Here is a 13588-nt window from a genome sequence, read left to right as displayed (position 1 = left end):
GGCCGTTAGATTGTCGGCCTGCATTAATCAACGGTGTATGAGAATCTCAGTAGGAGGTAGGCATACGTGGCAATTAATCGACAGTACCCCCTGCCCCCGGGCCCAAGGTGTCAAAAAAGTCATAGCTGGAGACTAAACAGGGTGGAAAGAAGTGGAACTTGGGGCCATCACAGTGATCTAACCATCTTCTATTACAACCTGCTGGACAGAAATTTGCCACAGTAGAACAAGCTAAACTGCGAAGAGCTGTAGAGAAAGTAATCGGAACTAATGCCGGAGATCAATTCTACTATTACCTCTCAGCCTCTGTGCATGTGAGTATATCTATTCTATCTCTTCCATTGTTCAAATTTGTTTGATCTCTGGCTCTCTGCAGCTCTGCTGCTGTAATGCTATTCTTTGTTTTCATGCATCATCATCGTTGCGGTTCTTGGAATCATCAGTAGCTTTTTATCCCTTATACTTCGTTCCTTCTGCTAAAATTCACACTCAAAATACAATTCTTGATGAACAAGAGAAAAACCAACATCTAGCTAAAGGATCAAACTTACAGAAAATATGAGATTACACAGAGAATAGAATTTGATAAGCAAGTGAAAACAGAAAAATAGTGATGAAAAAAGAAGAAGCTGGTATTAAAATCAAGAGTTATTGTACAAAAATGGTGATTTCTCATCTGATGAAAATTGCAGTGCCGGGACTACCAGCACTCACACATATATGGACAATATATAGCTGGTCCAAAATTTAGGTACACAGACTGGTTTTCCCGTCAGCTTTGTGGTTAAGGCGTCCGACTTTCTCACGAGCTGGCGGGGTTCGAAAGCTGGTATGGCGGTGGTGGTGATTGTGGGGTGTTCTGGTTGTGGAGTTTGTTTCTTCTTCCTCCAACACAAAACCAAAACGATATAAAGGAACCAAAAAAAAAACAAAAGTTTAGGTACACATAATGGTGACAAGTGTAAGGCCATGATTGATTCTTATTTTACACAAAAATCTCTTCAGAGAAGTTGTTATGAGACAATAATTTGCCCACGCGCAAGTGAAAATCAGTCTGAAGCTGCGAAGCTCACGCGCCAATGCTCCTCCATCTAACCATTTTCCATTAATTCACTGCCTTCTTCTTCATCATTCAGCTGATCAAGGTATATCAGCTTAACACCTTCATGATAAGCAAGTGATGAGTTTTAGCTGTGGATCATATATATTTGTTCCTTTATTTGCTCCTTAACTGGTCCGTGTGTTTCTTATATAATTTTCAATTCAACTATGAAATAGTGATGCACTTCCAATCTGATTAATCTTCTCATGACCATATATAACCACAGCACAAGTATGAAGAGAGACGGCCACAACAATGCCAGTGCAAGACTACACAGGTCAGTACATATTAATCTTTAATTATTCGATGGTTTTTAATTTTTTGTAGTCGAAGTTCTATTCAATAGTTTCTTGTTAATCTTTCATCAAGTTAAATTGATCAGATACTCTTACAGGCAGCCTGGCCTGGGCACAACACTAACAAGGATATCAGTTTTTGTTATTCTAGTTACTCATTTGCTTTCGTTTTTCTGTAATTTTAGATCAAATTTTGTTAAAAACTGAAAAACAATCACAAGACTGCCAGAACACCTTTACAATCTCACAACCTATATTCTCTCTTTCTCTTTCTTACTTGTAGATTCTAGTGTTATTTCATGATTTTCTCGTTAATATCTGTATTTGACTCTGCATATTATATTTGGTGAAGATATACAATAAGGTTCTAACTAGATAATTTTCTCTGTCATTGTCATATATAGCACCAACACAACAGGGCAGGGTGCATCTCAGACAAATTATATAGTAGCATCGCATACATTTATACTTGCTCTCATCGCCATCTTAGGCTTCTCCATCCAATTGAAGTTTCCCGATGGGTCTCCTTATGCAACAGTCTACGGCACTCGCCTGATGAACACATTCATTATTGTGACCTGCACTTACATCATCTCCTTAATTGTGATGGGAATCTCAGCTCGTCGCGATAATGCAGATTTGGAAGATCTCATGAACAAAATTTGCCTCTTCTTTGGAACCCTGCCCGTGATCTTAGAATTGCTTGTCCTCATCAAAACTTTTGGATGGTTTATAAGCTTCATCTTGAGCATCTGCCTTTTATGCTTCATGTGTAAGTATCACCAGTCTCTGCTAACACTCTGGAACAATGCAGTTGAACGTCTTGTTCAAGCCTTCAGAGAATTCAGACAGACGCTGAAAGATTGGAGCAGCGGCATGAGGACTAAACATGATGAAGTGGAAAAGATGAGCATCAGCAATCTCAAGCGCGCAATTGAGCTTCAGCCCCAGAATCGGAACGTGAGCATTAAGAGGCGAGCTACAGAGCATCAATCCCAGAACCAGAATCACACCACCGTGACAGAGCATGCAATAGCTATACCTGATAACTCTTGATACATCTGATGGTACGAAACGTTTGGACATCTAATTCCACGCATTTGTTGTAATAATTCGGATTTTTTTCAGGATTGTGTAACTCATTTATTTTGATTTGGGATTTTGTTGTTTATAATAGATATATAATTCTGGCAAATAGAACGCGAGCAATACAATTTGATTCAGCTAACTGTCGCAATATGAATATATGATTACAATAGCTCAAAAGATGGGAGTAGGTTTCAATTCAATGACAGATTGACAGTTCTATAGGCTTTTGATTCACAAAAGCTGTTACCCAACTCATGTAAATCTGCATCTTCTGATTCTTCTCCCATCACACAGTGCAAACGACTGGATTTGCTACATCTTTCGTCTTTTCGACGATGATTACTTTAATCACTCTAACCTACCAAAATTCCCTAATTCTACCACTTTTCCTCTGCTAATTAACTACTAGTAGCCTTAGTATAGTAGCCCTGGCATCTCCCAAGTTTTGCTATATATACACGATGTCTTCCTGTATACTTAAAATCCATTCCTAAACCCTTACCCTAAACGCTCCCCACACCCCCATTTCTAATCTCTAGTTCCAAGCTGCTATTAATGTCTAGCCTTGCCCAAGATCTTCAACGCCCTCTACAGTAAATTTACCGCATAGTGTTCTCTCAAAGCTAGAAACGGAGCAACCCCCTGTGGGTTCTCTCAAAGCTAGACACAGATGCAAAATAGTATAAATATTTAGTCTATGTGGGTCTCAGAAACGATTTCTGGTTCAATGTGGAGGTTAGTGGTGAAAAAAAAGAAGAAGAAGGAATCTGGAATCCCAGTAGAAAAACAAAAACAATTCAATACAGGGCAGTCCCTTTATTACAGGGCAGTTCCTCTTTTGGCAAGATGCCAGTAGAAATATAGGAAGCACATACCAATACAGGGCAGTCCCTCCTTTGGCAAACAGTGCGCTTTGTCATGTATAGCTTTGTTCTCTCATCGCGTACGTCGCCATTTCGCCAAACTTTCAGTTTACATTCTCGAAGTTTAAATTAAGGCCAAAGTTTAATTATGCTATGAAAAGCTGTGGAATGGCAGACACCACTGTGGTTATCTCTTCACCTTCACAAGGGTTGGTTCAAACTAAAGAATACTCTGTAGTGAAATTGCATACATGCATAATTTCTCTCATCGGCGTCTTAGGATTCTGCTTGCAACTCAAGTTCCCCAATGTGTCTCCATATGCGACGATCTACGGCTCTCAGCTGATGAACGTATTCATTATTGTGATATGCATTTACATCCTCTCTTTGATTGTAATGACAATCCAAGCTAGTCGACGCGATAACGCAGATTTGGAAGATCCGATAAACAAACTTAGCCTCTTTCTTGGAAGTCTATCACTGAATTTGGAGTTGCTTATTCTGCTTTCACCTTTCGGAATGATCCTACTCTTCTTATGGTGCATCTGCCTTTTATGGTTCGTCAGTAACTCTTAACAGTCTCTGAAAACACTCTTCCAAAACGCAGTTGAACATCTTGTTCGTTCCGTTGGAGAATTGAAACGGAAGCTGGTTGATTTGAATCGCCGATTAATGGACAGTAATGCAATCGCAGCAGTCGCTCGTGCCTCTCAAAAATTGAAGGACCTGATCACCAGGGATGAGGGGCGGATGACAGAGCATGAAGCCCAGAATCAGAACCACACCAGTGAAGGTACCTGTTGAATCTCTATAGCTGCCACCTACTCTTGATACGTACATCTTATTCGGCATTGAAAGCATCTCTTTTAATAAGGAAATCCTAAGGAAATACTACTAGAAAAGGGTTCATAGGATACATTATTTTTTTTTTTTATCTTTTGCTTTAGAGGTTTGTTTATCATACCATATGGTATGACATACCTATTGCTTATTTAAAAGTCTTATAGTGTATCCGTGAATTTTAAAAAGGTATTCTCTATTGCTGTCTCTACTAACTAAAAGCCACGTTTTGAATTTCGGTATCTCAATTTTTCAATTTTATTTTAAATTTTGTATTTATGTTTATTCTCTCTCCTATATTAATTTTTTTTTCATTATTATTTTTCTTTCTTTATGAGTACCCATAAAGTAAAAAATACTGAAAATATAAAAAGATGTCATTTTCTGTACTTTAATGATACAGTTAGAAAAGTGTATCCAAAGAGGGTAGCTAGCTACTAGAGATTTCAACTTTAATTAAGCTGTTGAGTTTCTAATACATTAATTTTGATTTGGGATTTGTTTGGGGTTTAAAACAGAGACTGAGATACATCACTTTCGGCAATACTATCCGATTCAGTTAACTGTCGCATTATCGTTATGATTAATTATACTAGCTGAAGCGAAGACGGTAATTTTCGATAGGGGATTTGACATTCGGAAATTTGGAGCCGAAAATAGAGACTAAATATTTGGGTATTAGAAGGAGCGGCATCAATATTCAAGTGGGCCGGACCAGCATGGCCCATATGCATGCGGTGATGTAGTAAACCCCGCTTTTGACATCATGCAAAAATAAATGATCATAATAAAGAATAATCTAATGATTTTACACTGGTTGCACAGTGCTCAGAAGGGAATGTATTCATTGAAGAGTTAGAAGACGAAATGTGTTCTGTGCCATAGCAGAGAGTCAGTGACGTTTAAGTGTTTAACATGTATGAAAATTGGTGACGTAAGATTTGATGGATTCCGCGTTTTTAGTTTCCTTGATTCCTTTTTCCTGGTCAGATTAGCATCCTTGATTCTACTACTAAAAAATTGGAAAGACGTCTGCTATCAACAAATTAAGAACTGCAGAAAAAGACGTCCAGTATCATCTCCAAGTTGCAAAGACTCGGAAGATTACGCAAAATTACGCACCTCTCCTATGATCCTTGATTTCGATTCAACAGAAATCTTCAATTCGTCTGGACATTTTCGACATTTTCGTCTGGTGAATGTCGGATGCAACTAGACGAAAACGAAAACGCAAAAGCAGAAAAAGACGTCTAATATATTTTTATCAGATCAAACTGACGTCTGGTTTTTTTTTTTTTTTTTGTCCTAGTCTCCATCCACTACATATTGTCTTCTCCGAGAGCAAGAGCTCCCAGAAAGCTGTATGTGGAATTAACGGAGGAGGGCACTTAAACTCTCAAGTCTCAACGTTTATCATTGTTAGTATATCCTCTCACTACTATATACTTTTGGCTTTGGTTTTGGTCTTCCTTAATTCGAATTTGTTACTTCTCTCTAGATACAGTTCTACTTAGTTTTTTCTTTTTCCTGGTTGCTCTGTTAGTCCTAAGGATCATGTTTGCTGCTAGTCTGCAGTTTGCCAATATATATACAGTTCTTGCTAGTTCTTCTTTTTCTCCCCAGGATCAGATCAAAGAGCTTGTAATTCAGAAGCATAAAATATTCTCCTTCAAATATTACCACTCTGTTCAGTAACTTCTGTTGGAAAAACAAAACCACTATGTTGCCTAGTCCCCCATTCCTCTTTTCATGTAATTTCTTTTATTATTTTAAATAAAAATTCTGATAAGGGACGGGCGGTGGATTCCCGGTTGTAGCGGTCCCCTTTGGGGTAGAGTGGGTGCTCTATCAACCACCAGACTGTTATAGAGGAGCTGATATCGCCTAATCTTTGTCAGTATTTTATAAAAAAAATAAAAAAACAAAACAAAACCATTATGTTTGGAAATTAGGCAGCTAGCTAGTTTATTCTTGTCTGGAACTTAGGTGTTATGGTTTTGTTTCCTACGCTTCAAGTTTTTCTCGAGCTTATTTTCAATGAGGGTATGGGTCATAGTGCTTGTAGGTCATTATCGACAGATTGTATAAAGCCTGATATATGATGTAACGTGCCTTCTGGCCATTGGTTTTAACAATACAATTTCTTCTACTCAAGTAAATTGATACGCACACCATCTCCTTAGTGAACTAAACAATTAACAAAAAATTTCGATAAAATAGAAGTATTAAAGTGTTCAGAATCTCTCTAAATTTCTAACTCTAGCGTCTTCAAATATCTTGTTACTCTTATTTTTTTTCTTCAGAAATGGACTTCGTCAAAGATTCCACATTCTGTGACATGAACTATGGCATCTGGCACCAGTTCTCTTAATTTGTTAATAGAATATTCATTTGTTAGCATCATGCATAGATTTTGTATTTTTGAGAGCTCTTCTTAAATCCAAATATTCAGGGTGTTCGAGTAATTTGTTGATTAAGAACTCAGAGATATGTCACTGATATTGATGAAAATAAGACAGGGGACCCCTGTATCCCCTACTGATTATATATTTTGTTTTAAAATTTTTCTTTATAGTTTGAACGATTTATGGATCACTAATATTTACTAATACTTTTCTTGGTAACATCATAAACTGATATACGTATAATTTCAATGACATTATACTCCAATTAATACTCTCATGATTCATGAATTACGAATTTATGATCATCACAGTAACATAATGGAGGAGTTTGCAATTTGGAGAAGTTCTGTTCTGGCACTGCACAAGTGCATAGTCTCCCTCGTCACCATTTTAGGGCTTTGCCTCCAACTGGAGTTCGCAAATGCGTCTGCACTTGTGAAAGACTGTCGCAGAACTATTCTGATGAAACTATTTATTACCGACATATCTCTTTACTTCGGATTACTAAGTGTCATGATACTCCAAATCAATCAGAGTAATAGAGACTTTGGTGAATTCATGAATAAGATTGGCGTCTTGCTTGGAACTCTTGCTTCTATTTTAGAGTTGCTCATCTTGCTTCCGCCTTTCGGATGGCTCACACTCTTCTTCTGGAGCATGTATCTTATGATCACTGCAATTGGTTCGTACCAACTGTCTAAAACACTATGCAAAAGAGCAGTTGCAGCTCTTATTCTAGCTTTGGGTGAATTCCGAGTGAAACTGATCTCACTAAATGGCCGCTTAATGGGATCAGTTGCTGGACTCGGTCGTGCTTATGAGAAATTGAAGGTTCTGATCAAGAGGAGCCGCTATTCGACAGCGCATGATGAAACCAGGAACCTCAGCAAGGAGCTACCTGTGTAACACTGTAATTTCTATTTCATGCTTTCGTTTTCAGTTTGTAATTCTGTACATAATTAGACCAAGTTTCAAAGACCTCTTCTTTTTAATTTTGGGTATTGGGGGGCTTACACAAAGAGCGGGAAAATCACTATTGTTGAGTTTTGCGAATAGACCGGCCACACGGGCTCAATATGACAAACGGGCCGTGTCGATTGGCCCGTTAACAAAATACCAGTCCATGCAATTATGTCTAGTCGGTAGGAGTCCAGCCCAGGCCCAGTCGATAACGATCTAGGGAAAAAACGAGTTTCATAAAGTATTGACTAATAGCAGTAGATTCTAGAATCTAAATCCAGCGTCTCAATCTAGTAAATATATGGGCAACTGAAGTCAACGAAAATATGCAACCATCGTCGTGGCGGAGGAGTCAATGTTGGTCGAGATCTGAGGAAAGCTCAGCGTTTGGATTAGATCAATCAACTGGCCCACTCTTCCACACTAGCTCTGACTCAGCCTCCGGTTGACGGGTTCAGCTCTTGTGGATGAAAGATTGTTGTCCGTTCTCAATTGCCGGACACTTCTTTCAGAGCTAAACACCGGCAAAAATGGATGCTGAAGACGCTACTGAGTTGAGGCATAGATCCCATGAAGCAATCCACTTGGAATCGAAGAACAGCATCAGAAATGGTGGCGGTCAGCCATATGCGACGTCAGGTACGGTATCTCTAGCTTCAACCACTTTTGTACATTTATGCAGGATTGATTGATGTGTGCTGAAACTGATAGAAAAATAGGAGGGCAAGGTTCTCTGCCCTTAGCAATGCCAAAAATATTGTATTGTTGGAGGATGGGAGTGAGCTAGAGGAGCTCTCTGGTAGAACATAGAAAAATCTGTTGATTAAGTAGTTGGGCAATGACATAAGGAGAATGTTGAAAAGGTGTGGTGGAAAGTATGCTATGATCGAAAAATAGAAATGTTTTTATATAATTTGTTATTATATATACTAACAATCGAAAAAACCATTAGCGATAATGAATCTGTTAGCACTACCTTCAGAAATGGGTGAGTCCTTAATAATATAACTCATACTCTATTAATCCCCTATCCTCCACGATTGTTGTTTTGCTTTTTCAACAGTCAATTTTTTTTTTAGAATAATCTATTTTTCTTTTAGATTTCACAATAGTGGCCAGATATGATAATTAAATAAAGCTGTTTTTACATGAAGGGTTTCTAATTATCTCTCCCAAGTCTCCTGCTCACACTCGCATCGGGCTTAAGTCTTTACTCTTAACATCAGAGGAAAAGGAACCACACATAACCATTTTCTTATTTTGTATAATTCTTGTTCATTGAGGTTTTAGGACCCAAAAGTTCTAATGTTTTTAAACATGTATATATATCTTGGGAAATGTCTGACCACCAGATTTATTATGCAATTTTTAATGGGTGCGGCTATTGCCACCTCACTAAATACTTTGTTCACCCCACATTTTAATTTTAAACTAAATATTTCAATACTAACCCCACAATCAATAATTTTTGTGAAAATATAATATTAAACTAAAATCTATAAAATCCAAACAACAACAATTCTCTACATCTTTACATCAGGAAAAAAAATTTTAAAAAATAAAAAACAATTTTCTACATCGATTTTTCAAATCAAATTTGATCGAGGATCACTTCAATCTTCAATAGAGTAGTTATACAGTGTGGTGGGATTGTTCGTTCTTATTTTTATTTTATTTATGGTTTCAAATGTAGTCTTTCACACACACACACACATATATATATACACATATATGTATATATATGTATATATTCATAATCGTAAAGAATGAACTTAAGAAAGAGATCGAGGAGAACATATATATGATGTGGTTTGAGAAGAATGGAGGTCTGTGTCAAATATATTGATAATATATTGATGAGATATGTGTATATATTTTTAGATTTTATCATATTGAGGAAAATAAAAGAAATAAAATAAAAACCAGATTTTCTCAAAATTTTAAGGGCAGAATTGGAACGTCGAAGGTAAAAAATAAAGCGTGGGGTGAACTGAGCATTTACTGGGGTGGAAATAGCCGCACCCTTTTTAATTCACATTGGCTTCAAATTTGCTCTCACCAGTAGGGATGACAATAATACCCAGTGAGTAGGGTACTCATGGGTATTCGACCTTAACGGGAGAGATATACTGAGATAAACGGGTGACAGATATGGGGATCCTCAGTATTCGGATTTTTGAATCGGGTACGGGGCGGGTATGATATTTTGATATTCATCCCCATCTCCACCCATTTAGAATGGAAATATTATTTTTAATATATATATTATTTATAAATAGATATTTATGTAAAATATTTTGTAATATGTTTTTTTTACTATGATTCTCTTAATAAATATTTATAGAAACTTCTTTTTTAACCGAGACTTGTATTCGTTTTTGTTGGATTGAATCAAGAAACTTATTTATATATGTATTTGATTTTATTTTTATATTTCTATATTTTGTAATTATTTTTTAAAAAATTAATTATTACATAATTGTTAACGGGGATCGGGTGGGTATGGGAACGTAATCCCCAAAAAAGACGGGTACGGGGAGTCTTCATTATCTAATTACGGGAAATGGGGCAGGTATGGGGATGAGGAATGAAAAATGGTACGGGTATGGTATTTTGATCCCCTAACTCTACCTTACCCATTGTCATCCCTACTCACCAGTCAATGAACATATGCGCAGGTGGTGGAGAAACTAAATCTAATTAGTTGTAATCTATAACATGCACATATGTTACTCTCTAATCTCTATAATATCCATATCGCTCAAAATATACATGTTGCCAGAGGCGTAGCCAATATAGGCAGTGGCGTAGCCAGAAATTTTATCAAGCAAGGTCAAAATTTAAATAGTCACAATTTACATATGTCATTGTATGTTAAATAATGATTATATTAATACTTTATATATATAGTTTAAATCATCAAACACAATAGCTTCAATTTTAAAAACAAATATATCACATTGTTTGATTTATCCAAAAAAATAAAAAATTTGATGCCGAGAAAAAATAGAAGAAAACTAATAGTCCAATGTGTTATACACTTTACTTATACCCGAGAAATTGACAAATATTTCTTCTTATTGTTGCTTGAATCTATTGAGCAAGTCACAAGAAAATCTTTTGTTAGAGAAAGATAAATACATATAAGCTTCGACTGTCAATAAACTTCATTTATTGTCTGGTCATAATATAGTTAGCCTATCTTGAACTTTAGACTAAGAATATGGTGGGGACAATTATTACAAAGGGTCACTCTCAGCCAAGGGACTTGGTTTCGCAAATGTTGAGAAGGGCTTGGTTGCTCAAATGTTGAGAAGGGTCGGCTGATCTCTCTCTCAACATTTGTCTAATTGTTTTGAGAATTGATGCTGATATTGGCGTAGCCTCAACATTTGACAAATATTCAGGGGCTGAACAGCCGCAACACATCCTCACATCTTGTGTATCTATCTAGAAGTCATGCGACGTCAACAATTTTCACGCAACTGCAACTGTGCCAAAGAATCTTTCGTTTAGAGTTTTCAGTCTCCAGCCTGTGTTCCATTACGCTCATCACTAAACTTGTGGAAGAGAAGAAGGAAATAGAACTGCAAAAAGCCGCTATGAGCTCTGCCGCTGATCTTCCGCTTCTGGAAAAGGATGTTGTTAATTTCCCTTCTAGTTTTTATGCATTGATCAAACAAAATCTTTTTGTTGTTGTTATGTTTTTTTTTCCTGGGGTATTTTTGAGGTACCACCGCTGGCGCCGCCGTAAAGAACAACATAACACCTCCACCACCACCACAAACACCGCGTTACGCCGCCATTTCACCTCCAGTACCACCCCCACAAACTCCACCACCACCTCCACCACAACCACAAGTCCACAATCACCACCTTAACCACCACTACAAACAACAACACCATCACGGCCAACACCACCACAACCACAAACACCGCCGCCACCAGCAACAACACCACCACCACTACTAAACCCAGCACCGCCACCATTATCAACATCACCAACAGTCCACCACCACATGCAAGAAAAACGGCACCACCAACACCAACACCAACACCGTCCTCTTTTTGTTGTAGGCTTCATTGTCCTCGTCGTCCCTGAGACCCTGAGACCCTGACTCCCTGTCCTCTTCTCCGGAGGAGTCGTATACGTCTCCGTAGGAGTCGTATACATCTCGGGTTTCGGCCCGTCCTCTTCATCTTCTCCGATATTCATCTCCGGCTTCAACGTCGTCCTCTTTTTCTCCGGCTTCCGCGTCACCCTATTCTACTCCGCCGACCTGGTCCACCGCTCCGTCCGCTTCCACGGTATCATCCTGTTAAATCACGTTCTCCTGATCACGGCATCGTCCTTTGTCTTCCTTTACTGCTCGTCTTCAATCACCTCAAAGTTCACCAGAATAGTCTCTGCTCAGTGGCCCTGGATTAGCAGAATGATAGAGTGGGAGATTGTTATACCAAGAATTGGAGCGGCTGAGCGAGTGGACTCGGCAGGAGGGAATTGGGCCGTTCTCTGGAATGGAATTGCGGTGGTCGGTGTTGGCCTTAATCCTCGGAGAACGCCCTACTGTTGCATTCAATTTTTCATATTGCTGATTCTTGATACTTGGCAACACTAAATTGGTTGATATATATATGTTTCCACCAATATCAATGCTGATTTTCCTTTATATGGTATCTTATCAGTTATCACAGTGAGATGTTGCTTTATTAATGTAACAGTGGAGCTCTGTTATTATGGTTTTTGACTAATCTTTTGTGTCCTGAACTCCTGATCAAATCATAACAGGAAAAGGGAGGAGGCTACTCCACCGAGTCGGAGCAGTTCAGGGGACTTTCACCATGGAATGAACGCATTCTTTGCCTTGTTATTTGGACTGAAGTATACAACAGGGATGGAAAATCTCATCACACTACTTGATGTAGTCTTAGTCTTCTACTTTGGATTAATGTACGCGGCCAAGAAACTCAAAGCTGATCCCGATCTCAAAGATTTTGGTGCATTCACAAACAACATTAGCATCTTCTTTGGGATTCTTGCCTTGATTTTGGAACTGCTCATCATTGTTCTATCTTATGGATCAGTTCCGTTCTTCCTATGGACCATCCTTACAGTGAGCGTTGTAGTTGCAGTTGTGCTTCTTCTTCGCCTAGCCTTTGTGGAATTGAAGGAGAAACTGAAATGGATCAATGACAGCTTGATGGAATACTGTACAAGGTTATATAGCGGCATTGTTGCATCGCCTGAGTTGATTAGGAGTGACCACACGACAGAGCATAAAACACAAGACGAGAACCAGATGATGGAGCATAAAGCACAAGACCAGAACCAGATGATTGAGCTATCTCCTGTTTAGTTTCTACCTACCTCGTATATTTGATGAATATCAGAATATGGTGATAAATATATGATACATTCGGACATTTGATTTAGCAAGTTACTGTAATAACTTCAATTACTAGTTTATATTCTTAATGGTTTCTTTCGGATGGTTCGCCTTCTCCTCCTGGAGCATGTATCTTATAATCACTGCAATTGATTAGTACCAACTGTCTAAAACACTATGCAAAAGTGCCTTGGGTGAATTCCAAGTGAGACTGATCTCACTAAATGGCCGCTGATGGGATCAGTTGCTGGACTCGGTCGTGCTTACGAGAAATTGATGGATCTGATTAAGAGGAGCCGCTATTCGACGGAGCATGATGAAACCAAGAACCTCAGCAAGGAGCTACCAGTGTAACACTGTAATTTCTATTTCATGCTTTCGTTTTCACTTTTTCAGATTGCAATTCTGTACATAATTAGACCAAGTTGCAAAGATTTCTGCTTTTTGATGAATTTCGCGGAAAAGAGCGGGAAGCAATATTGTTGAGTTTTGCGAGTGGACCGGCTCAATTTGACATAAACAGGCAGTATCAATTGGCCCATTAACAAAGTACCAGGCCACGCAATAATCTCTCGGTTCTAGTCGGTGTGAGTCCAGCCCACATCAAGATTATTACAAAAAAAAAAAAAAAAAAAACGAAACAAAA

At 38.2% G+C, this 13588-nt stretch overlaps 1 protein-coding gene across 1 annotated transcript in view; it reads left to right on the top strand.

Annotated features, from left to right (window-relative positions):
• Window positions 1-13176: 13176 nt before the first annotated feature.
• LOC101312472 (probable mitochondrial saccharopine dehydrogenase-like oxidoreductase At5g39410-like) overlaps window positions 13177-13588 on the top strand; it is a 3845-nt gene continuing 3433 nt past the window's right edge. The window contains exon 1 of the mRNA XM_004306066.1: window positions 13177-13292. Within this exon, the coding sequence (XP_004306114.1) occupies window positions 13177-13292 (116 nt within the window). The remainder of the gene's footprint in view (window positions 13293-13588) is intronic.

Source organism: Fragaria vesca, linkage group LG6, assembly GCF_000184155.1.
Source record: "Fragaria vesca subsp. vesca linkage group LG6, FraVesHawaii_1.0, whole genome shotgun sequence".
Classification (NCBI taxonomy): Eukaryota; Viridiplantae; Streptophyta; class Magnoliopsida; order Rosales; family Rosaceae; genus Fragaria; species Fragaria vesca.
This window is presented reverse-complemented; position numbering and strand designations above follow the sequence as displayed.